The following is a 27,105-nucleotide window of genomic DNA, read 5'->3' as shown; positions in this document are numbered from 1 at the left end:
CAAAATATTTTCACCATCACCAAAGAAAACTTTGTACCCGTTAAGCGACTTCTCCCCATTTCCTCCTTCCCCTAACTCCTGGCAGCCAGCAATCTGTGTTCTCTCTCTATGGATTACCTGTTCTGGACATTTCATGTAAATGTGTCTGGCTTCTTTCACTTAGCATAATATTTTTGAGGTTTATCCACATTGTAGCATGTTATCAGTACTTTTTTCCTTGTTTTGGCTGAGTAATATTTATGTATATATATTATATAATATGTGTATATATAATTATATAATGTATTTTATATATATATACACACACACACACATATACATATATCTCCCACAATTTGTTTATTCATTTTTGTTAACGGACATTTGAGTTATCTCTGCCTTCTGGCTATTGTGAAAGTGCTGCTATGAACATCGTGTTCATTTGTTTGAGTTTGAGTACTTGTTTTAATTTCTCTTGAATGTATACCTAGAAGTGGAATTGCTGGGTCATATTATAGTTACAGGTTTAACTTTTTGAGAAACTGCCAAACTGCTTTCCATAGCAGCTGTACCATTTTACATTCCCGTTAGCAATGTACAAAGGTTCCAATTTCTCCACATCCTCACCAACGCTTGTTATTGATTGATTGATTATAGCCATCCTCATGCATGTGAAGTGGTACTTCATTGTGGTTTTGATTTGCATTTCCCTAATGTATGTCATCATTTCTAATGGCTGCAGAGTATTCCCTTTTATGAATGTCACATAGTTTATTTACTCAATTCTCCATTGGTAAACATTGAGTCCCTCCATCTTTTGCCCCTATAAACATATATACTGCAGTGACACCCTCACGTTCTCAGTTGAGAACATGGACCGTGGAGTCAGACAGATGAAGTTAGGGTATAGCATGTCCACTTACTCACTCTGTGGTCTTAGGCAATTCACTTAACCTCTAAATCTCAGTTTCTTCATTGGTAAAATAGGAATAAGTAACAGACCTGGTTCACAAGTTGTTTCTGAGGATTAAATATGAATGTGTGTAAAACCTTTAACATATGGGCTCCTATGTGGTGAGCACTCAATAGTTGCTGGCTGGTTTGTCCATCTTCACTCACATCTGTGATCTCTTCCTTAAGTTCTTAGAGGTGACATTGCTGGGTCAGTAGAGTTTATGCACGTATTTGAAGGCTTTGACACACATTGCGAAATTGTCCTTTCCAGAGACTAATTTACACTCCACCAGCAGTATATGCCAATGTTTGCTTCTAGAACCTTCAACACTGGAGATTGTAATTTTAAAAAATCATTGCTGTAACATTGGTTTATAACATTGTATAAATTTCAGGTGTACATCATTATGCTTCTATTTCTGCATAGATTACATCATGTTCACCACCCAAATACTAATTACAACCCATCACCACACACATGTGCCGAATTATCCCTTTCCCCCTCCTCCCTCCCTCCCTCCTTCCCCTCTGGTAACCACCAATCCAATCTCTGTCTCTATGTGTTTGTTTATGGTTGTTATTATCTACTACTTAATGAAGGAAATCATACGGTATTTGACCTTCTCCCTCTGACTTATTTCACTTTGCATAATACCCTCAATGTCCATCCATGTTGTCACAAATGGCTGGATTTCATCGTTTCTCATGGCTGAGTAGTATTCTATTGTGTATATACACCACATCTTCTTTATCCATTCGTCCCTTGTTGGGCACTTAGGTTGCTTCCAAGTCTTGGCTATTGTGAATAACACTGCAATGAACAAAAAATTAAAAATAAAATAAAAAATAAATAAAAAAATAAAAATAAATGTATTCATAAAAAAAAAAAATCATTGCTTAGGGGCCCACCCCGTGGCGTAGCGGTCAAGTGCGCGCGCTCCGCTGCTGGCGGCCTAGGTTGGGATCCCAGGCGCTCACCGAGGCACCGCTTGTCAGGCCATGCTGTGGCGGCGTCCCATACAAAGTGGAGGAAGATGGGCACAGATGTTAGCCCAGGTCCAGTCTTCCTCAGCAAAAAAAAGAGGAAGATTGGCATGGATGTTAGGGCTGATCTTCCTCACACACACACAAAAAATCATTGCTTACATCTCATTATTGTTTTAAATTTACATTTATTTGATTACTAGTAAGGTTGAATATTTTGGGGGCGTTTATATACCTCTGTTGTGAATTGCCTTTTTATGTCCTATGCCCATTTTTCTGTTGTTAAACTTGTCTAAATTTCTCTAAGAGCTCTTTATATTAACCTAACATGCCTGGCATTTGTTAAAAAAATTTATTTCCAGTTCGTCACTTGCATTTTAATTTCACATAGCTATGTGGCTATGTGAGCCATGGCTCACCGCATAGGATTTGTAAATACCAAACTCCTGGTGTTTCTCAAAGAGATGGACCGATGTTGAAGAAGTCAGGCCTCGGTTTCTCCATCTGTGAAATGAAGGGGTTGGATTAAAAAATTGCTATTTATTTCCAGATTTTTATATAAACACTTTTTATTCAGTATATAGTGTTATTTCAACTTCATATTTTGTATTTATATGTAATAGTAATAACTATAAACGTAATTACACCCTAAGCTGCTGCTCTAAGTGTGTATATACATATATAGACGTACATGTAATGTTCTCCCAGGTCACAAAAATTAAAAAGCTCATATATATTTTATTTGTGTTGTACTAGATGAGTCGTTTATAATTCTCTTTTAAGAAATTTTTACTTCTGCATCATTGAGGCCACTATAAATTACAGCTGTTTTTATTGTTAAATAGGTATTTGATGAGGTTAATCCTACATATTCTGACTTTAAGAGCAACTTCCTGAAGAGGCTGTCAGCCGAGGTTCCCGTTGCCAGCAGCCCAGTCACCACAAGATGGCGGCAAAGCCAAACCAGGGATTTTGCAGCCTATTCTTTTGAGGAAGAACCTTCAACCACTGACCTCCCAGAAACTTCCGGATCCGTGCTGAAGATAACGCCTGAGGAAGAGACCTTGATTCTAGGTGAGGTAATAGAAATGCCACAGGCCAGTTTTGAAATGTTAAAAAAGGATATATTCATTCCTGAGAGAATCAATATCTAGTGTCACATTTAATCCACTGCTTTTCTCTTTTTCTCCCTTTAAATAAGAAATTTTCAAGGTCGGGGCGGGGAATGAAACACAAACAAAAGAATGTTGTATTTTAAATATATTTCTGAGATTTGCATTGGCAAATGACTACTTTTGGAAAGATTGTACGTATGTATGAATATGTCTCTATATATGTCTATATAGTCTTGTGCAGAGTTTTAATATCTCTGGTAAGATTCCTGGTCTGCTGCAGTCAGGAAGAAGATGTATTAGTAATGAAATAATCAGATATGAAATAGGAGAAGAAAAAGATGAAAGTGGGAGAGGATGAGAGGAAGAGAAAGTAAAAGGAAGGAAAAGGAGAGTGGAGGAGAGAGAGAGAGAGGACAAACAAGAGGAGAGGGGAGAGGGAGGAAAAGAAAAGGGAAGGAGAGATGAGAGTGAGAGACAGTCTGATGCCTGCTCTGGGGCAGGGGTGGTGAGTGGGCACCAAAGCCTTGATGTGGTGGGCGGGGATCCAGGATCAAGCTGTCAGGGCCCTGAAACACAAGCTCTCTTTCTGAAATATGTGCCTCTCATTTGGGCACAGCCTTTTCTATTCCCATCCTTCAGAAGCAAAACTCACCACCTATCATCTAGTGATTTAATTTCTATCTCCTTTAGAAGTCCTAGGCAACATAAATCATTATCTTATCAGCATATTTAAGACAAATGTTAACAGCAGTGCCAACTCTTTTCTCAATGACATTAGACACAGTGAGGCATTGCAGTCCTGCAGACTAGAGGACTGAAATGAAAGGAGCCCAAATCATTTTTAAACCAATGAACGTCCCATGTAACGGTGAGTACCAATCCTGAAAGTAGCTGGTTGAAGCAGTAGCTGAATACAGTTGTAAGAAAGATCATGGTTATGGCCGTCTTCTGAAAGAAATCTTTTGTATCCCATTACAATTGAGGGGTGGCTTTTATACTGATTATTTTAAAGCAATTTCTGGCTAAAATTAGGGGCTCTCTTCTCCTTTTTAAAGCTTCATTTATTTGTTTAATATGGCATTGCACGAGAAATTCAGAATTCTAGGAGCTAGATTATGAGTCAAAAAGGTTTTACAAGAAAGTCTATTTTGTACTTAAGCTAATAATGTATTAATCAGATACATTGGTTTCTCAGTGCTTTGCTGTAGGGTTTCTTTCTGTCTTTTTTTTTTCTTTGAGGAAGATCAGCCCTGAGCTAACATCCATGCCAATCCTCCTCTTTTTGCAAGGAAGACCGGCTCTGAGCTAACATCTATTGCCAATCCTCCTCCTTTTTTTCCCCAAAGCCCCAGCAGATAGTTGTATGTCATAGCTGCACATCCTTCTAGTTGCTGTATGTGGGACTCGGCCTCAGCACGGCCGGAGCAGCGGTGCGTCAGTGCGCGCCCGGGATCCGAACCCAGGCCACCAGTAGCGGAGCGTGCGCACTAAACCGCTAAGCCACAGGGCTGGCCCCTAGGGTTTCTTTCTTTTTCGTTTCAGAAGAGTGAACACTGACGATCCTCCCATCCTAAAGAGGATGTATGCAGAGAGGTTTGTTTGCAGACATGCTCTGTGGACAAAACCCGAGAGGTCCCTGCTTCCTTAGGCTGGTGGACCTGACCTCTTTGTTGATAACTGGGATGATTGTCAGTGCTAGCATCCAGTCGCAACTTTTTCTTTCTCATTTGAGGTTCTGAGAGCTGGCTTCTTCTCCTCCATAGTAATCTACAAATAGCACAACAAAACAAGCTTGCGTAATTTCTCAGGACAAGAGCAAGTTCTAAAACTTTGCACAACGTTTCATGTTTTCATCCTCCCTTCCCCTTTGATGTAATCTCGTATTTCTTAGATTTTTTTTTTTTTTGTGAGGAAGATCAGCCCCGTGCTAACGTCTGCCAATCCTCCTCTTTTTGCTGAGGAAGACTGGCCCTGGGCTAACATCTGTGCCCATCTTCCTCTACTTTATACGGGACGCCACCACAGCATGGCTCGCCAAGTGGTGCGTCAGTGGGCGCCGGGATCTGAACCGGCGAACCCTGGGCCGCCAAAGTGGAGCGCGCACACTTAACCACTGTGCCACTGGCTGGCCCTCTTAGATTTTGGATAGCCCAAGACTTGAGGTGCTGGGCTCTAGGAACATTAGTGACAGTTCATCAAGCCCATGTTTGTCCAAGTGAAGAAGGGATTGCCACATGGCAAAAGGCCAAGATTTTCCAATGGTCCCTGGGCCCTGTGATGAGAAAGTAAGTGATATGGCAAATATTTAGTTTTAGAGGAGGACTCGACAAGATTTGCAGTGCAGTTAAAAGTGTGGTAAAGGGCTTTCTCAATCTTGAGAAGAGACTAGATATGAATAATAATGATGCAAACAACATTGACTTTTCTATTACTTGGAAAGTATTTCACTGATGTCATCTCAAACTAGCCTTACAACAGCTTTCTGCAATAGGAAGCCGGAGAGGCAAAGAGATTTGCTCATGATCATGTAGTTAACGTCAATGATTAGCAAACCAAGCATCCCATAGTGATGTCCTGGCAGGAGGATCATAGCCTGGGCAAACCAGACACTCTTGGCGCTGTCATTTTAAACTATTGAACTGTTTGTATCTATTCTTCAAATGTGCAATATGTTCTTTCTATGCAGAGATAAAGCATTTCTGCTGCTGATACTGCAGTTGGGGTCAGGCCTTTAATTTTGGCATTTCCATTTGATTTCGCTCTGGATGCCATTGATGTAGTTTTTCATCCAATGTTCATGCATGAACCCAGTACTCTGGGTAAGGCCCTGCGCCCCCACTCCTGCCCCCAGCCCCAGGATTTTGGAGAGAGGAGGGCCTGTGTCCTACATTCTGTTCTACTGTGAAAGATGCCATGGGCTGACCTCCAATCAAAGTTATTATCTTGTTTTAAAAACCAAATTCAAAGCCAAATGTTTTTCTGGCAGGATCCTACAAAGAACCGCTGAAGGCCCCCATCAAAGGAAGTTTTGAAACAAGTAACTCTACTCTCCTTTTTTGCAAGGCATCTCATGCACTGGACAGAGGCTGGAAGGAAAACATTGCCTTGAAAGGCCAGGTAGGTAAGGAGAGAAAATCAAAGATCTCTTGTCTTGAGAAGCTCAGACAACTGAGTCCCAAGTGTGAGGTAAAAGCTGGCTTAGTTGCTCTTACAAATCAATAAGAAAATGATGAATTCTGAGAGAAAAAAGGAGTGAGTGAAGGACTTGAATAGAGGCAGCTCATAAAGGAAATAGAATATGTAATAAATATACAAGGAGGTGTTTAGTTAGTATCAATTAAAAAAGTGAAAATGAGAATAACCATCAAAAAGACAAAGATTGAAAATACAATAAAATTATACCTACTGTGGTATGCTTCTTCTCAGCCAAAAGATCTCTTGGGCAATCATTTCTAATCATTTGGTGTCTTGGTCTGCTTTTTGGAGTCTCTCAGGATAAGTTCAATTCTTCCTCTATAACATGGTCTTTTAAATATTTCCCATAAGCCTTTGTTGTTGTTTGTTTCTTTTCTTTTTGTTTTTTTGGTGAGGAAGATTAGTCCTGAGCTAACATCTGTTGCTAATCCTCCTCTTTTTGCTGAGAAAGATTGGCCCTGGGCTAACATCTCTGCCCATCTTCCTCTACTTTATGTGGGACGCCGCCACAGCATGGCTTGACAAGCAGTGCTGTGAACCCGGGCCGCCGCAGTGGAGTGCTCGAACTTAACCACTTGCGACCAGGCTGGCCCGTTTGTTTCTTGACTAAGTTCACTTGGTTCTTTTAGATATCTCTTATTTATTATGGTTTTAAGATCTGAGGAGTTTACCCTAAATCCTTTGGGCGTATTAAATATCAGTAGCATGTTTTCAGGTTTATCAAGTCCAGTGAAGAGCCTCTGAAGAAATCAATGTTTCATTTAGAAAGCTTTGAACTAGGAAAGTGGTAATTTCTCAATTTAGGCAAAATTACTCATTTAGTGTGTGCCTCCTGTATCTGGCACGTACATCTTGCTAGAAGAACAATAAAATATTGTGAATGTAAAGTTTTAATTATTTAAACTCATATGCAATTGGAAACAGATGTATTAAAGCAGGTCTTTTGCTGGGTGATTTATTGTTGGGCAAGGGTTTGGGGATGGGGATGGCCAGGGAATTCGACTGAGGTAATTAGGGGCACTGTTGACCTCATGCCCAGGCAAGGTTATTAGCGCCATTGTCCTTTCCACTCTCCTGGGGTTTTTACTGCCCTGCTCTTCAGGACTTCCATTTTCCTTCCCCTTATACTGTTTGGTGACTGGTGGCAGCAAAGTTGGTGGCTCTGTCTTTGAGGTCACAATGGTGTTGACAAGTTGCCATGTTACAGCAATTGTTATCCAGACAGAACATCGTCCCAGCATCACTGAAGAACCAGGGTAAGGGATCACGGAAACTGTTTTACTACAGTCATGTGCTGCATAATGACGTTCTGGTCAATGATGGACTGCATATATGACGGTGGTCCCATAAGATTAGTACCATACAGCCTAGGTGTGTAGTAGGCTATACCATCTAGGTTTGTGTAAGTGCACTCTATGATGTTCACACAACGACGAAATCACCTAACAATGCATTTCTCAGAACGTATCCCCACTGTTAAGAGATGCATGACCGTACTTTATCTAGAGCATTTGTTGTCATGACTAGTTAGAAGTCAAACAAGATCAAGAATGGTGAAGAGGGCCGGCCCTGTGGCTTAGCGGTTAAGTGCGCACGCTCCGCTACTGGCGGCCTGGGTTCGCATCCCGGGCGCCCACTGACGCACCGCTTCTCCGGCCATGCTGAGGCCACATCCGACATACAGCAACTAGAAGGATGTGCAACTATGACGTACAACTATTTACTGGGGCTTTGGGGAAAAAAAAAATAAGGAGGAGGATTGGCAATAGATGTTAGCTCAGGGCCGGTCTTCCTCAGCAAAAAGAGGAGGATTAGCATGGATGTTAGCTCAGGGCTGATCTTCCTCAAAAAAAAAGAATGGTGAAGAAACAAAGCGAGGACTTTCACCTTGGCAGTAAATGTGTGTTTTCACGTGGTCCTCAGAGATCATCTGGAGGATGTTTTCCACAATGAGAGCCTACATAGCTGTGGAGACATTCAGAATTCTCATATGCGGTCAGCTCCATGCCAAGTTGCTCATTTGAGTAATAGTAGATCTCACCTAGGGAAGAGCACCCCTGGGTACATCGAGTAGAAGCACATTGTACTGGGCGATGCCTTGGTGAGCTTTGTGGTAACTATGGGGTTCTGAGGAAGTGAATCTGTGAAGAGTTACATTGAGCTACTGGCCAGCAGTCCGTTTTAGGAATGTTATTTTATACCGGTGATTCTCAACTGGGGGTAATTTTGCTCCCCAGGGGACATTTGACAGGATCTGAAGACATTTTTGATTATCACAACCCAAGAGGAGGGCATCTAGTAGATAAAGGCTGGGGATGCTTCAAAACACCCTGTAATGCACAGGACAGCCCCCACAATAACGAATTATCTGCCGCCAAGTGCCAATAGTGCTGAGATTGGGAAACTCTGCTTTATACTTAATTGTTCTACTTTGAATACCTAAAAATCCATGATTCATTTGACTGGCAATGCTTATGTGACATAATATCTGTGAAGTATACCAAAATATCGAAATGATGCCTGTCAGAGAGACTTCTGTCTGAATTATGGTGATCCAGTGATTGTTATACATTTAAGATTAAATCTATTATTGTGAAGGAGAAAAAAGAATCTTCTCTTCTTTAACTATTCACTATTACGTTTTTAGAAAACCCCAATAAGTACTTTTCTTTACCCTATTGCTAATTTTCCTATCTGTTTTTGATTGAAGTTGGATGAAAGAATGTCAGAAGTGCTCTTTATATACTGGCTCAGAGATAGCAATCAGATATTTTTGCTCATGGAAATTTAGGCAAGTTACTTAAGATCTCTGTGACTTGATGTACCCATTTTTAACAGTTTTAATGGACTAAAACCTTTAAGATGGTTTAGTTCAATCCCAACACGTTACAGATGAGGAAAATCGAGGCCCAGAGAAAATCTCGCTAACAGACTGAGAGAACATCTGTGAGTTGAGTGCTGAGAGGCACCCCTTGAAAGAAATCTTTCTTGGGAAGAGTAGCCTTACTAACGATCAACTTTATTATTTTGGGGAAGTCTTTTAATTTCAGAAAGTACTGGAAATATCATGACATTTCAGTTCTTGCAGACTTTGATGATATCACTGGTCTATGGTTGGTTTGTGGGCTAAAAGGATTTTTAGGCTAGAAGAATAAAAGAGGATTTATTCTAGCTGAGTGATACCTGCCCTGTTGAGTTGTTGGAAAGATTAGAAATAATATATGTAAAATACTCAGCACTGTGTTTATTACGTGGTGGTTAGTTAATAAATAATAACAATTATTGTGGTGTTGGTTTTGATAATGTGGAATCTTTGAACTGCCTAGTGAATTATCAATTTTAGCTCTGTATCATGCATCACATCTGAGAAATACATATATGTTTCTAAACAAGTGTTCTTCTTATGTGTTTGTTTTCAGAAATGCCTAAATCAGCTATTTTCGACCCAGAAGGTGGCTCACCAGGTTAATGGGAAAATGCAGCTCTGTGAGCGATCCCAATGTGCTTGGAAATGTATGGGCCAAAGATTTTCTGTTTTTTTTTCCTATCCTCCTCTCTCCCTGCCTCCATCATTTCTTACTTATCTTAAAATATACTATTTTTATATTTATTAGACTAAATCAATATAATCGTAAAATTTAGATAATTCTCATAATCTTCTGCTTTACCCATCCCCACCCGCAAGTCCCATTTCCTAGAGGCAACAACTCTTAGCTGTTCCAGCTAGTCCCCCTGGTATTTACACCTATTTTCTAAATAATATTTGTAAACTGCTATTTCTTGCAATTTTAGACTTTATCATGACTTTCTAGCATAGTAGGAAAGAACTTAGTTCTCCTCCTGCCTCATTCACTTCCTTCAGTCTACTTAGATCACACTTTTAAGAAGCAAAATTAGTAGTCAATGTTTATATCACATTGCTATACAACTGTTATTCACTGGCGAGCAAGTGGTGTTCTATAAGTAGGCTTCTTTTCTTAGTACTTACGAAGCCAAGACTGTTTCCCCTAAGTGCTCCCATCTTTTGTTCCGCAGGTATCAGTGACCTTTTCCACGCACCCAGCCACATCAATTCCTGTTTTCCATGGTGACCTCCGGCTGAGCCTGCTAAACAGGCTGCTCCCTTGGTAGTTACACAGTTGTAATTCTGGAACTTCTCTTCTGCCACGTTAGATCCACTATTTCCTAGCAGCTGTGTTGTGCTCTTTCTGGGTTTGCTGGTCTGAAATGTCCTTCTTCTACTCTTACACTTGATTCATAGTTTGGCTGGCTGTAAATTCTAGTTTCACTCATAATTTTGAAAGTATTGCTTTATCATTTTCTCACACCCACTATTACTATTGAGAAGTCCTCTGTTATAGTGACTTCCTATGCTATGTATACCACCTGCTTTTTCTCTCTGGAAGCTCTTAGAAAAATCTCTTATCATCAGTGTTCTAAAATTTCATGATGATAAGCTTGGTGTGCCTTTTTTTTTTTTTAAAACTCATTGTAAATGAAAAGACCATTGGTGGATGTTTTCAATCTTAGAGACCTATTTAGTTCTTGGAAAGTTTCTTGAATTATTCTTTAGTAATTTCTTTACCTTTGTTTCTTTTTTCTTTCTTTCTGAAATGATTATGTTGGTTCTTCTGGATTGATTCTCTAATTTTTAAATTTTTTCTATTCTATTTTTAATCTTGTTTTTTTTCCCCTACCTTCTAGGTGGTTACCTCAACTCTGTCCACCAGCCTTGCTATTAAATGTTTTATTTTGGCTATCCTAGTTTTAATTTTCAAATTGTTTGTTTTTTGTTTTTTCTAACAGCATCCTCTTCATGCTTCATGGATATACTATCTTCTCTTATTTCTCTGACAGTATTATTTGATAGATTTTTGGAAGTATTCCTGTTCTCTATGAATTGTCTTTCTTTTCTTTGGTTTCCCCCCACCCCCATTTGTTTAGGTTTCTCTTTTTCAACATACAACTTTCTGAAATGTGTGGTGTTCTGGAAATAGTACTAGGATAAAGAGCCGTGGGCTACTAAATTCAGTATCAAGATTTTTACTCAATCTCTGTTTTTACAGGCACCATATATCTCCATGGTGCCTGGTGCTCTTGAGTTAAGAGATTGTCATTTTTTATTTGTCCAGAGAATAAACATCTGGTTTCTTCTGGCATGTGCACGTGTGTGTGTGTTTTGGTGGCAGCATTAAGGAAAGATTTGAAGGGGAGGATGTCGGAGGCAGAGACTAATTGAGAGGTCCTTGGAATATTCTATGTAGGGCTCTTAGTTCCTTTAAGGGGATTTAAAGTATGAAATGGATCCCACATAAGCCAAGTAACTGATCTTAGGCAAGTAGATCACTGGTACAAATTTTATCCAGGTGCTATGTATATAAAATATTTCTTCATGCCTTATCCATATCTGATTAAGACTCTGAAACCTCAGAGTAAGCACCTCCTGTGACCTGTAAGTGTACCTATTAGGCCTAAAGCTGGTAGGGATCTTTGGATGGTGATGTCAGGAGTGTATCAGGGCAGCTCTGCAGCCATGCAGTTGGGGAGATAATTGTTACCGTGGCAATTTCCAGAAGATCCTCCTTCTGTGCTGCATTTAGTACTCCCAAAGTCAATTTTACCTTGAGCCCCACGTATTCTCCTCCCTACTTTCTCTTTCCATCTTGGAAGTCTTTGTGTTTTTTATGAAATTGTTATCATGGTTGGAAAGTAATTGATTAGGAACCTAAGTTTTATGAGAGAAGCTTGTTGAGAGAGCTAGTGGTTCATTTCATTAATGTCAAGGAAACTTGCCTGTTACATTTCCCTCTGTGATAAGTTCTGGTGAGTAATCCATTGGGTGCTTTGGGAGGGTCTCAAATATAAATGTGAACAAGAAAGAGAAATCCTCAATGCTAAAGTATACCTCTGTTTTTATATTCTATTCTAATTTTTCATTTAAAAATGTTTTTGGAAATTTTCTTTTAAAAAGTTGCATAGATAATACATAGATACACACTTTTTCTGTCTAGAATTTTGTGCACATTTACTCCTCATGCCTCTGTTTCCCAGATGTATGAAGGGGACAAAAAGAGAGTTAGATGCATTAAAAAGGGCACAAAAAATTTCAGGCCTTCTGAATATTCTTTTGGAGGTTTGGGAATGTACAGTTGGGATGAATGAGTGAAACTTATCCTTTTCTTCCCTATTCTTTTCCTTAGAATGATATTTTTTTAAAAGCAAAATAAAATATTTGGGGACATATCTTCCTTTAGCTCTCTCATCTTCTTTTGCTCTGACCAGCAATAACTTTGTGTTTTTGTAAGACACTAACTATTTCATGTAGAACAAAAATTATATGTTCTATCAAGGCAGAGAGAACATATGTTTATATTATTCTGATATCTTAGAATATATATATATGTATATATATACATGTGCCACATAATGACATTTCGGTCAACGACAGACCACGTATATGTTGATGGTTACGTAAGATTAGTACCATAGCCTAGGTGTGTAGTAGGCTATACCATCTAGGTTTGTGTAAGTACACTCTATGATGTTTGCACAATGACGAAATTGTCTAAGGATGCATTTCTCAGAGCATATCCTCATTGTTAAGTGATGCATGACTGTATATAATTTTTTACAGAAATTTTGGGTTCGCAGAAAAATTAAGCAGAAATTACAGAAAGGGGTCCACATATCCCCTGCCCCCAGCACAGCCTCCTGCACTATCAACATCTCACACTAGAGTAGTACATTTGTGATAGTCAATGAACCTTCATTGATACATCATTATCAGCCAAAGTCCATAGTTTATATTAGGGCTAGCTCTTGGTGTTGTATATTCTATGGATTTTGACAAGTGTATAATGACATGTATCCAGCATTATAACATCATGCAGAGTAGTTTCACTGCTCTAAAAATCCTTCGTGTTCCCTCTATTTATCCCTCCCTCCTCCTCTAACCCCTGGCAAACTTTTCACTGTCTCCAAAGTTTTGCCTTTTCCAGAATGTCATATAGTTGGAATCATACAGCATATAGTCTTTTGAGATTGGCTTCTTTCACTTAGTAATATGCATTTAAGTTTCCTCCATGTTTTTTCATGGCTTGATAGTTACTTCTTTTTAGCACTGAATAATATTCCATTGTCTGAATGTACCACAGTTTATTTATCCATTCACCTATTAAAGGACATCATTTGCTTCCAACTTTTGGCAATTATGAATAAAACTACTATAAACATCTGTGTGCAGGTTTTTGCGTGGACATAAGTTTTCAGTTCATTTGAGTAAATACCAAGGAGTGTGATTGCTGGATCATATGAGAGCATGTTTAGTTTTGTATGAAACTACCAAACTGTCTTCCAAAGTGGCTATACCATTTTGCACTTCTACCAGCAATGAATGAGAATTCTTGTTCCACATCCTTGTCAGCATTTGTTGTTGTCAGTGTTTTGGGTTTTGGCCATTCTAATAGGTATGTAGTGGTGTCTCATTGTTTTAACTTGCAATTCTCTAATGACATGTGATGCTGAGCATCTTTTCTATGCTTATTTGCCATCTGTATATGTTCTTTGGTGAGGTGCCCAGATCTGTTGTCTATTTTTTAATCAGATTGTTTGTTTTCTTATTGTTCAATTTTAAGAGTTTCTTTGTATATTTTGGATACTACTCCTTTATCACATATATTTTTTGCAAATATTTTCTCCCAGTCTGTGGCTTATCTTCTCATTCTCCTGACATTGACTTTCACAGAGCAGTGGTTTCTAATTTTACTGAAATTCAGCTTAGCAATGATTTCTTTCATGGATCTTGCCTTTAGTGTTGTACTAAAAAGTCATTGCCAAATCTAAGGTCATCTAGATTTTCTCCTATGTTATTTTCTAGGATCTTTATAGTTTTGTGTTTTACTTTTAGGTCCGTGATCCATTTTGAGTTAATTTTTGAGAAGAGTGTAAGGTCTGTGTCTAGATTCTTTTTTTTTTTTTTGCATGTGGCTGTCCAGTTGTTCCAGCACCATTTCTTGAAAAGACTAACTTTTCCCCATTGTATTGCCTTGCTTCTTTGTCAAAGATCAGTTGACTATATTTGTATGGGTCTATTTCTGGGCTCTCCATAGATCCATTGATCTATTTGTCTGTTCTTTCACCAACACTACACTGTTTTGTACTGTAGCTTTTTTTTTTTTTGTAAGGAAGATTAGCCCTGAGCTAATATCCGTTGCCAATCCTCCTCTTTTTGCTGAGGAAGAGTGGCCGTGGGCTAACATCCCTGCCCATCTTCCTCTACTTTATATGGGGTGCTGCCACAGCATGGCCTGACCGGGCCGCCAAAGCAGAACACAAGAACTTAACCGCTATGCCACCAGGCTGGCCCCGTTTTGTACGGTAGCTTTTTAGTAAGTCTTAAAGTCAGATAGTGCTGCTCTTTCACCTTGGTTCTTCCTTTCAATGTTGTGTTGACTGTTCTGGGACTTTTCCTCTCCATATAAATTTTAGAATCAGTTTGTCAATATCCACAAAGTAACTTGCTGGGATTTTAACTGGGATTACACTGAATCTCTAAATCAAGTTGGGAAGATGGGACATCTTAATAATATTGAGTCTTCTTATTCATGTACATGGAATATCTCTCCATTTATTTAGATTTTCTTTGATTTCTTTGATTAAAATTTTGTAGTTTTCCTCATATAGCTCTTGTATGTATTTTGTTAGATTTATACCTAAGTATCTCATTTTTTTGGGTACCAATGTAAGTGGCATTGTGCATTTAATGTTAAATTCCAATTGTTCATTGCTGAATTATAAGAAAGCAATTGACCTTTGTATATTAACCTTGTATCCTGCAACCTTGCTATATTCACTCATTAGTTCCAGGAGTTTTTTGTTGATTCTTTGGGTATTAATTTTTTAAAAAATATTTAATATTTCTTTTTTGGTAGTGCTTGAGTATTTTTAGTAAACTTGCAGTTTTTTCCACAGTGCACATTTTCAAAGCTGACACTGAGGCTATGAGTAACACTCTGGCTTCTTGGTATAGCATTGTGAAGCTATCATGCTTTTATCAGAAGTCATCTGATCATAGAGACCACAAGTCACCTAGGTGGGCTCAGTTCCTGTTGATCATGTCATTTTCAGTTTGGTCACAAGCCAAGTGTTTGGAGAGATGAAAAGACTGTGGTCTGTGGTTTAGACTTAGTGGGGTCTTTTGATGAGAATTAAAATTGAGCATAAGATATAACCATGACCTCAGATAGTCATGGGTAAAACAATCCAAAGGTAATTTTGTGTGCTCTCATATAGAAACAGTGAGAGAGAGGGCCAAGATCAGTGAATCAACAAGTATTTATTGATGGAGACTCAGAGTGGGGTTTAGGGCTGCCAGGTAATTGTTGATGTGTTAGATATATGGATATGCAAAAATTACTTTTATTTTGAAACCTTTGAATAAATATTCAAAGCATGATATAGTATCTCTGTGTGCTCCCCACAAGATCTGTCATTGCATTTAGGTCTGGCACTCATGTGATTTTTATTAGAAAATGCCACTGAACATTTTAAAAATGTATTTGTTTAAGTTAATACCAAAGTCGTCTTTTTTCCCTTTCCTGCTCCTCCAACTTGTAATTCAGTTTTATTATGATACCACTTTCTTTTTCACTTTGTTATCTTTTAATACCTGCAAGGATAAATATTATGTTTTCAGGATCATAGAAATGTATAGAACTGTTTGTTTCTTGTAGGCTGCAAAGATGGAGTCGGAGATGAATCCTTCCATCTTAAAAGGTTCGGTGATGTAAACTATTCCATACTCCAACCAGAGGTGAAGATTCATCTTACTGGTCTTCGAAATGACTACTGTAAGTTATGGTTTAGATCATGAATTGAAAAGTTGAAATGACAAAATGCATCCAGTGCTCTGCCATAAACTTGAAATTTGCTTCTAGAAGAACCGGATGGGCCTTGTACTTCGTGTCCAAATGGTGTACCATCCAAATATGGTTAATATAGTTGGTTTTTCCCTGTGCAATTTTTATGTTCAGGAATGGATATTGTTAGAGTTGGTGGGGCATGAGAATATACATTTTGTTTTACTGTATTAGAATGAACTGTACAGGGGCCGGCCCCATGGCTTAGTGGTTAAGTGCGCGTGCTCCGCTGCTGGCGGCCCGGGATCGGATCCCGGGCGCGCACCGACGCACCACTTCTCCGGCCGTGCTGAGGCCGCGTCCCACATACAGCAACTAGAAGGATGTGCATCTATGACATACAACTATCTACTGGGGCTTTGGGGGAAAAATAAATTAAAAAAAAAAAGAATGAACTGTACAAATGGTGGACTGTTCTTATGCATATATTTTGAACATGGGTAAATCTAATCAGTCAAACAACCACATTGGGTCTGCTTTTTACATGCCTGGCTTGTACTATAGCTCGAAAGACAAGACTAACCCACATGGAACTGCTACCAACATGCCAGTGTAGAATATAAGTAATACATTTTGTGATATAAGGAGCTATAAGGTCTATAAGGAGCTCAGTGATCTTAGGAGTTGTGTAGACTTTGTGGAGATATTCAGACTTGAGCTGGGTCTTGAAAGATGGGTAGGATTTGGAGGGGTTGTAGGAGAGAACATAGAGCATTTTCAGTGATGTTAATAGCATGAGCAAAGGCAGGTTGTTGGTAATTAATGATAATTAATGGCAATGAAGAGGATACATTGGGGACTGGTGAATAGATAGGTGGAGGCAGATTATGGAGAAATTTCAAAAGCCAGGTGTAGATTTTTATATTTGTTGTGGGAGTTGTTGACTAGAACTGGCAGAGTGTGCAGAATGCATTTAGTAGGAGTGAGCTACCAAAGGGTAAGGGACTATTTTCCCTCCATGAGGAAAAATAACTGGGAAGAGGGATGAATTTAAGATTATTTCAAGTTTTTGAAGCAGGACAAAGGTAGTGTGACTGGGAAGACAGGTTAGCAGGGGAAGTGGGTTAGGAAAGAATATTGTTCTTGCAATATTACATTTGAGGAGACAGAGAGACATAGAAGAGATTCTGGCAGATGATTAGAAATGAGGTTGGCAGTTGAAGGAGAGGATAGACTAGTGTGTAGGTCAGATAATTATGGTTGAAGCCAAGAGCCAGTGTGAACTCACTTGGAGAGGGAGAAAAGAGTAGAGGGAAGAGGTCTGGGTTCTGTGAACATTCACAGAGAGCAATGAGCTGCAAGAAGCGAAATCACTCAAGGGAACAGTTCTCGTACTTTCCTTCTCCTACAGCTCCTTCTCTAAGAGAATTTATTGTTATGACCAATGACAATTGGACAATACATTTCAAGAGATGTTTAAAAAATAAAACACTCATATTTAAAAAAAACACAACACTTTTGTTCCCACTTCCTCTTCAAACCATTAACCCCTTTTCTCTCTTCCCTTTGACAGCAAAACTTGTCAAAAGATGTCTATATTCACAATTTCCTATTTCTCTCCCCACATTGTCTTTGAATCCACTGTAGTCAGGTCTTTAAAAAAAATTTTTTTTTAATGAAGTATAGTTGATATACAACATTGTATTAGTTTCAGGTGTACAACATAGTGATTCAACATTTATGTACATCATAAAATGATCACCCTGATAAGATTAGTAACCATGTCATCATACAAAGTTATTTCCATATTGTTGACTATATTCTCTATGCTGTACATTACGTCCCCATGACTTATTTATTTTATAACTGGAAGTTTGTACCTCTTAATCCCCTTCACCTATTTTGCCCTTCTGCCCCGCTACCCCCAAATCTGACAACCACCAATTTATTCTCTCTATCTATGTGTCTGTTCCTATTTCATTTTGTTTATTTATTTGTTTTGTTTTTTTTAGATTCCACATCTAAGTGAAATTATATGGTATTCTTTTTCTGCTTGACTTATTTCAGTTAGCATAATACCCTCTAGATCCATCCATGTTGTCACAAATGGCAAGAGTTCACTCTTTTTTATGGCTGAGTAATATTCCATTGTGTATATATATACACACACCACATCTTTTTTATCCATTCATCTACTGATGGACACTTGGGTTGCTTCCATGTCTTGGCTATTATAAATAATGCTGCAATGAACACAGGGATGCATATATCTTTTCAAATTAGTGTTTTTGTTTTCTTCAGATAAATACCCAGAAGTGGAATTGCTGGATCATATGGTAGCTCTATTTTTAATTTTTTGAAAAACCTCCATACTGTTTTCCATAGTGGTTGCACCAATTTACATGCCCATCAACAGTGCACAAGGGTTCCCTTTTCTCCACATCCTCACCAATACTTATTTGTTGTCTTTTTGTTAATAGCCATTCTGACAGGTGTGAGGTGGTATCTCATTGTGGTTTTGATTTGCATTCCCTGATGATCAGTAATATTTTCATGTGTCTGCTGGCTATATGTATGTCTTCTGTGGAAAAAAATGTCTCTTCAGGTCCTCTGCCCATTTTTACTCAAATTGTTTGTGTTTTTGATATTGAGTTGTATGAGTTCTTTATATGTTTTGGATATTAACCGCTTATTGCAGATATCATCTGCAAATATATTCTTTTTTAGGTTGCCTTTCTGTTTTGTTGATGGTTTCCTTCACTGTGCAAAAGCTTGTTAGTTTGATGTAGTCCCATTTGTTTATTTTTGCTTTTGTTGCCCTTGCCTGAGGTGACATATCCAAAAAAATTTTGCTAAAACTGATGTCAAAGAGTTTACTACCTATGTTTTCTTCTAGGAGTTTTATGGATTCAGCTCTTACATTTAAGTCTTTAATCCATGTTGAGTTTGTTTCTGTATATGGTGTAAGAAAGTGGTCCAGTTTCATTCTTTTGCATGTATCTGTCCAGTTTTTCCAGCACCATTTATTGAAGAGACTTTCTTTTCCCCATTGTATATTCCTGCCTCCTTTGTCATAGATTAATTGACTGTATATGCATGGGTTTATTTCAGGGATCTGTATTCTATTCCATTGATCTGTGTGTTTTTTTTGGGCCAGTACCATGCCGTTTTGATTGCTGTAGATTTGTAGTATAGTTTGAAATCAGAGAGTGTGTTACCTCCAGCTTTGTTCCTCTCTCAAAATTACTTTTGCTATTCAGGGTTTTTTGTGGTTCCATACACATTTTAGGATTATTTGTTCTATTTCTGTGAAAAATGCCATTGGCATGTTAATAGAGATGCATTGAATCTGTAGGTTGCTTTGGATAGTATGGACATTTTAACAATATTAATTCTTCCCGTCCATGAGCACAGTATATCTTTCATTTGTGTTGTCTTCAATTTCTTTTGCCAATGTCTTATAGTTTTCAGTGTACAGGTCCTCACTTCCTTGGCTAAATTTATTCCTAGGTATTGTATTCTTTTTGATGTGATTGTAAACGGGATTGTTTTCTTAGTTTTTCTTTCTGATAGTTCTTTGTTAGTGTATAGAAATGCAACAGATTTCTGTATATTTATTTTGTATCCTGCAAATTTACTGAATTTGTTTATTAGTTCTGATAGTTTTTTGGTAGAGTCTTTAAGGTTTTCTATATATAGTATTATGTCATCTGCAAATAGTGACAGTTTTACTTCTTCCTTTCCAATTTGGATGCCTTTTCTCTCTTTCTTTTTTTTTTTTTTGTGTCTGATTGCTGTAGCTAGGACTTCCAACAATGTTGATACGTTTGTCTTAGTTAAGTTCACCCTTTAAGTTTTTTTTTGTGTGTGTGAGGAAGATCAGCCCTGAGCTAACATCTGTGCTAATCCTCCTCTTTTTGCTGAGGAAGACTGGCTCTGAGCTAACATCTATTGCCAATCCTCCTCCTTTTTGTTCCCCCAAAGCCCCAGTAGATGGTTGTATGTCATAGCTGCACATCCTTCTAGTTGCTGTATGTGGGACGCGGCCTCAGCATGGCCGGAGAAGTGGTGCGTCCGTGCGCGCCCAGGATGCAAACCCTGGCTGCCAGTAGTGGAGCGCGCGCGCTTAACCGCCAAGCCACGGGGCCGGCCCCACCCTTTAAGTTTTGTCTTGCCTTCTGTGGGTGGTGTTTCAAATCTCAGATCAGTTTTTTAAGACTTGACTATGCTGGTTTGGGTCTATCCCTCATATATGTGGATTGGAGTCTAGGCTGAGGCTTGTATGGATATTTCAAATCTCAGTTCAGTTCTCAAAGCCTTTGCTAAGCTGATTTGAGTTTTCCTTGCACTTACATGATTTAGGGGTTAGGCTGAGATGTGTGCGGGTTCGTACACTCACAAGGATGCGTTTCCATGGCTCTCCCCCCTCCAGAACTTTCTCCTCACACTTTGGCCATCTTAGGCTCCTTTCCCTGGTTCCTCTGACCAGAAAAATGGTGGGCTTTCTATCGGAGTTTGAGCTGCTGATGCTACTGCATGACTAGGACTCACCCTCAGGGCAAAGCCACGTGAGAATAAAAGTGGGAAACTCTCCCCTGGGCAGCTTGCTTCTCCCGGTTTTGACTCCCTTACTTAGTTTACCTGCTTTGCTTATTTTCCAAAGTTCTCAGGGGTTTGTTTTTTATATTTTGTTCAGAGTTTACAGTTGTCATCACTGGGAGGGATGAGTTGTAGGGCTCTTAGACCACTGTAGTGGAACCGGTGTGCTTCATAGTTTCGTACTGATATGTGTCAATCAGGATAGGAGTTTCTGTCTTGTAAGAAATAAGATAGGGTACATTTTAATATGTGGTCATACAAACATGGTTTCTTTTAGCAGTCAAAGATTTCTTATACTGTCAGCTAGAGAATATGGCTAAGAACTTTTAGGTATCATAAATAAGCCAGTGACCACCTCTTCTAGATATACTGTGGTTGGGTGGTATTTTTGTTTAGAAATGATGGTGACATCTCTCATGAGGATATCCTATGTCCAAGGATGTCTTCATAAGATGTAAGAATTATGTGCTTTTAATTTTTAGTGATCTGTTAGATGGAATCTGTGTATATTAATCATGGTAGGTGAAACTGCCAAGTTTTCTCAATGCCTTTAAATACGTATATCTGAGCATAAATGGTCAGCATTATCACTTATTAGACTGTGAATCTTGACACAAGATTCTCTTCCAGTTTTCATCTTTGAACTTCTAATGGATTCATGATTCTGTTTTCCAACTGACCATGGGAAAAGTATTAATCTTTCTCTTCTCCCTATAAATATTTGAAAATATTTTTATTTGTTTGTATAATCACCCTAATTTGAAATGCTTTTCTTATAGATCTGAATATCCTAGACTGGAATTTTCAAAATCTTGTTGCTATAGCCCTTGGATCTTCTGTATACGTCTGGAATGGGGAAAACCATAATGGGATTGAACATATAGACTTAAGTCTCACTTGTAACTATGTATCTTCTGTGTCCTGGGTTAAAGAGGGAACCTGCCTGGCGGTTGGCACCAGCGAGGGAGAAGTGCAAGTACTGGACTGCTTTTTCTTTCTCATAATGTGCTCTGTATAATTGCTAGATAACTAAAATTGAATTTTAAAAACAGGTTAATGTAAGAGAAAGAAACTATATTAGATGTGTACTTAAAGCTATGGGGAGTGAGAAGATATATCATTCTGGTTCTTTTCTGAATGGCATTTAATGAAGATTTAGGGATACTCTGCTTAGTTTTTCCACACAATCTTTCTTTCTGTCACATTTCTTTCTTTCCTTTTTTTTTTTAGTCTTTTCTCTCAAACTAAAATTGGGATTGTAGAATCTCCAGTTTTAGGACTTTGGAGAAAAGACAACCTTCTAGTTCTCCTTTCTCACCTCAAGCCACGATCAGAAGTAGAATTACTTAAAATAAGTAAATTTTTTTCTGATAGGCTCTCTAAAATGGGGATTTTGCAAGTTTCTGTCACTCTGTCTAATTTCTCATTCTCATTTTTATTATTATTGTTTATTAGCAATAGCATAAACAATATTGCTCATGTGTTTGATGACTTTGGGGGGCCATGGACAGCTCTCACTGCTTTCTCATCTCTGCAATGATATTGGATACTATGAAGGTTATGTCATGATTTCTTCTCACACCAAAGTTCTCATTCCTCATATGGGTTGGAATATCATTTATAGCTGGCAGGAAAGGAGTCTGTTAGCAGTGAATGGAATTCCTGACTCTAGAAAGTGTCCAGGCACCCAAATTTTAGTTGTTGGAAAACCGTAGATGGATTTCCAGGTTTGGAATTTCAACAATTTAGAAGGAACTAGAAGTGTGATAGTGATTCTCAACCTATAGCTGCCCACTGAATTCACCTGGAGAACTTTAAAATAAATGCCATATCTCCAGGCTCTACCCTCACCATTAAATCAGGATTGTTAGCATCCATGGCATCCTCTCTAGGTGATCCTAATATGCAGATGGCATTGAGAACTGTTGACTAGGGCTAAAGGTGCTGAACTTTCACTCACTACAAGGACTGGCTATATCAATATTAATTGGCTATCAGGCCTTTGAGAAGAGGGTAGACTGTGAAAATGTCAATGCTGCATAGCCCTGTTCATTTTTTCAGTTATTGGATGTGGCAACTAAAAAGCGGCTGAGAAATATGCTTGGTCATTTGTCAGTAGTTGGAGCTCTGAGCTGGAATCACTGTATCCTCAGCAGGTAAGAAGCATTTTATTGGAACCAGTTATATTTGTATCGCTAATGGATTATGAGGGTTGAGTGAACAGAACTATAATATTTAAAACCAAAACAAAAACAAAAATAAAAAAAAACCCAGGACATTAGTTAGTATCAGTTATGATCTTACCCTTTCAGGCATTCAGATCTTCTGGTGATGTAAGCGGTCCAGTGGCCACACGTACCATGGTGGCTATGTGCCCACAGTGTGTGCTAATATTGGAATGTGAGGTTCAGGATTCACTGAATTGTTCAGATAAAATGTAAAACTTCATTTAAGCAAAAATTTCTCTGTACCAAGTAATACCTACTAAAGGGCTGTTTTGTTGAAATTAAGCATTTACTGCTATCAATATTAGTAATTTGGAATATGTTAAGCTTTCTGGGGCACATTTCCAATTCACAGAGCCACAGAGGTTAGAACTGGAAGGAACCTCATAGATTAACCAGGTCAGTGGTTCTCAAACTTAACCATGCACCAGAATCACCTGGAGGGCTCCCTAAGACACAAATTGCTGGCCTCACCCCAGGAAATTCTGATTCAGTAGGTCTAAAGGTGCACTGATAATTTGCATTTCTAATTTCCCAAGTGATGCTGATGCTTCATCACTTTTGAGAACTACTCATTTAGCCTAACTGCTTCTTTTTAACAAGAAAAGTTAAGTCCCTATGATCCTACATAATTGGTCTAAATATATATTGCTTTTAATAATAGTCATTCATTTTTGTTCTGTATTTCTTAAGGTAGATTTAAATTAAATAAATTCCAAAGCCTTTTATGATTTTTTAAAGTAGCTCAGATGTAAATTTGAGATTTTAATACTTTGTGATTATAAGCCAAACTTAGAACCATTTAAGCAAAACAACCTATAAAGGTCTAAATATTTACCCTGAAAAGTAGTTGCAGTCAGGTCAATTCTAGACTCAACTTCCTTTTACAGTCTGCATTGTTTCAGTTCAGTTTTGGTATTCATGAAGAATATGAACAGATCCTTTCTTATAATAACAGCTAACATTTTTGGAGTACTGTGTGCCAGGCATGGCACTGTACTCTTTATGTGCATAATCTTGTTTTAATCCCTGCAATAACACTGTAAAGTGGTTTCTTATCTCCCCCTCTTTTGATGAGTAACCTGAGACACAGCCTGAGGTCACATGATTAGTATAAGGGAAGAGTCAGGCTTTGAACCCAGGTGGTCTGGCTGCAGAGACCATATTGTTCATCAGAATACTACTCAGTGTTGTGCCTGAATAGTTTTTAAAAATATGACACTGGACTTGGAGAAATTTCAGAAATAATTATAGGCAGTTATTTACTTGCTCCTTGGAGAAAATTAAATTAGCCTAGAAAGAATTCATTATCTTTGACAGAGTGATAGATCTTTATCGTTGTTTGGATCCAAATCACTGAGCGTGAGTAGAGACATTATCCACTAACTGAATCGTATTGTGGTTTGCTGTGATGTTCAGATAGCTTCATACTCTTTTTAGATATTAGTAGCGTTAGCAAAACTAATAGTGGATCTACAGAGCAATAGAAAAAGGAAATAATAAATTTCTATATCTAAAATTTTACTATAAATATATATATACACTAAAACCATTCACTGAGATAATATGAAATATTCTGAATTCCAGAAAAATAATATTTCCTAGGTCCAGTACATAAACTACTACCCGAGAAAATCTGGTAGTCTTCTAAATTTATCTTTTCTATGGCTGCCTACATTATATTAAAGCAATTAGAGATGTCTATCAAAGGATATCTTCTCGATATCCAGATCTGAAACTCTCCAGACAAATCTATTTCACTTGTGAAATCAATCACCCACGCAGAATAGTCCATCTTCATTAACCCAAGGAATGTCTACTGTCTTTTGAATCTGTCCTAAGGGATCTTTCAGTAGTTTGAACTATGCTTTCCTTCACATTTTCAAGCGTGTACATAGCAATAGGGTTGAAGTTTTCTGTCGTAAACCTGCCCCTTCACCTCTGTGCAGTGGGTCGAGACTGGGCCGTGTGTATCATCACGATGTTCGGGTAGCCCAGCATCATGTTGGAACACTTCACCACAAGCAAGCCGTGTGTGCTCTGAAGTGGTCGCTCGATGGCAGGCTGCTCTCCAGTGGCTGTAGTGACGGACTGCTGACCATATGGCCCCGTGATTCAGGTGTGAGTGCACAGGGTCAACCACTAAAAGTCATACCCCAACCTACAGCAGTCAAGGTAAGAAATCTAACAGCTTTCTAGGTTTCCCTTTACTCTGAGATCAGTGGGTATCCTTCACACAAAAAAACAAAACATTAAGCCAATACTTGGAGATTTTCTTCTCTCAGAATTTGTTTTGGATTTTGCCATCACTCTCTTGAAAGACAGCCCTATTTATGCTCCCCGCATGTCAGATTTTTTTGGTTGTAAGTAACTGAAACCAAAGTCAAGCTTGAGCTTAAGCAGAAAAGTAAATATATTTTCTCATATAAGTAAAGAGTCCTGGGTACATACAGCTGTTTCAAATATTGGCTAGATCCAGGGCCTTAAACAGTGTCATTAGAGTCTGTCTCTTTTGCTCTTGGCTCTGCTTCTCTCTATTTAGTTTCATTCTTCATTCAGACTCTATTTTGTGGGCAAGATGGCCTTGGTGCCTTCAGATTCAGATTCTCCCAGATGGGAGCTGATAAGAAAACACTATTCCTTATAACTCTGGTAGAAAAGTCCCAGGCAGGACTCTGGTCTGGCTTTGGTCACATTCTCATCTCTCAACTGGTAATTGCAAACGGAGAGATGGGCACACTGACTGACAAAGCCTGGGTCATGACCTCACAGCCAAGAAAAGAGACCCATTGCTGGAAGAAAGAGGCAGAGTGCTGTAGAGTTAAACCAATACTCAACCATACTCTGCATGATAATTTCTTATTTCTCTGTATTTTAAATTCTTATCTCTAGTAAAAAAAATCCATACTTTCCTTCCTTTGGTGTCATAGGTGTATGTCTTGGCCTCAACATAGTCTCAGAATATTTATCACTTATAAAGCAAAGAAATTGTTCTACTTTATTAACTGTAAGCAGATTTATTAGAATAAGAACTTAAAAGTTATCATAGAGTTTCCTAATAGAGGGTAGAATATATAGTGCCTGCTGCTATGCATAGTATGGGCCCAACAGCTCTAGCTTGTGGTTTTTAATGTCCATAGGACATTGAGAATGATTTTAGGTCCAAATTCCCATTATTGACTTGAAAAACATCTAGGGGAAATGTACTTAAAATGTTCTGTCTGCAAACAAAATACAAAAACAAAATAACGCAAAACAAAAAACCATCAGGTGAAAAAACCAAGCCAAGCAAAACACGTTACCCTCTTAGATGCCTTGTTGTCAGAAATACAATGAATTGCGCTAAGAGAGAGATTCTGGAAATCTGAGTAAGCCAAGCCTCGTGGCAGCTAATCCCTGGGGAATCACAAGAACAGTTGCTAGTGTACGTCTCTCCACGCTCATCACCGACTAGCCAATTGGGCCAACAGGAGTGGACTTCAGACGTTGACATCTGTGTGATTCCTCTCAAGATGGAGCTTCCAGTTTTGTCAAAACAACTTGTTTACAGTAAAAGCTAATTGGAAGTACGGTATTTAAAAAAATGATTACTAATAAATATAAAAAATACTGATATTCATCATATGGTAAAACAGGGCCCATGGGCTCAGGGGAGTTTCTGAGCCTCTTGAAATTCTGTGCAAAATTTTGTGTTTACTGGAATAGCCCTCTTATCCAGCCCAGTCAGGGGTATGTAACTGAATGGTTATTTGAAAAGGGCAATTAAGGCAGGTAACTGTAAGATAGCATGCATATACATTGTAAATATTTTATTTTGACTGAAAACTTTAAATTGTGCATTTATTCACAATATAAGGCCAAGGCCTTTACTTTAAATGTAGATTGGCTGACTGGAGTTCTTCATTGTCTTTCTTGTATGAAGTATAACCATATTTCATAGTCTAAGGTTTCCACTCATGGTATCTATTTTGATTATCTATTGCTATGTGACAAATTACTCCAAAACTTAGTGGCTTAAAACAACAATCATTTTATTACCTTTTATGGTTTCCATGGGTCAGACTTTGGGAAGGGCTTGTCTGAGCAGTTCTGGCTCAGGGTCTTTCATGTGGTTGTAGTCAGTGACTGAAACTGGAAGTGCTGGGGGCTGGAGCAGCTGTTGGCTGGCCAGCCATCCTTCCCTCTTCACGTAGTCTC

At 38.5% G+C, this 27,105-nt stretch overlaps 1 protein-coding gene across 1 annotated transcript in view; it reads left to right on the top strand.

Annotated features, from left to right (window-relative positions):
• CDC20B (cell division cycle 20B) overlaps positions 1 to 27,105 on the top strand; it is a 57,151-nt gene that overhangs the window by 21,699 nt on the left and 8,347 nt on the right. Inside the window, exons 3-9 of the mRNA XM_004422812.3 lie at positions 2,763 to 2,991; positions 6,019 to 6,149; positions 9,647 to 9,740; positions 15,959 to 16,075; positions 21,463 to 21,659; positions 22,745 to 22,839; positions 24,858 to 25,083. Coding sequence (XP_004422869.1) covers positions 2,763 to 2,991; positions 6,019 to 6,149; positions 9,647 to 9,740; positions 15,959 to 16,075; positions 21,463 to 21,659; positions 22,745 to 22,839; positions 24,858 to 25,083 — 1,089 coding nt within the window. The remainder of the gene's footprint in view (positions 1 to 2,762; positions 2,992 to 6,018; positions 6,150 to 9,646; positions 9,741 to 15,958; positions 16,076 to 21,462; positions 21,660 to 22,744; positions 22,840 to 24,857; positions 25,084 to 27,105) is intronic.

Source organism: Ceratotherium simum, chromosome 18 (assembly GCF_057802395.1).
Source record: "Ceratotherium simum simum isolate JZ-2026a chromosome 18, ASM5780239v1, whole genome shotgun sequence".
NCBI classification, from domain to species: Eukaryota; Metazoa; Chordata; class Mammalia; order Perissodactyla; family Rhinocerotidae; genus Ceratotherium; species Ceratotherium simum.
The sequence above is the reverse complement of the archived record's forward strand: the minus strand, read 5'-3'. Positions and strand labels throughout refer to the sequence as shown.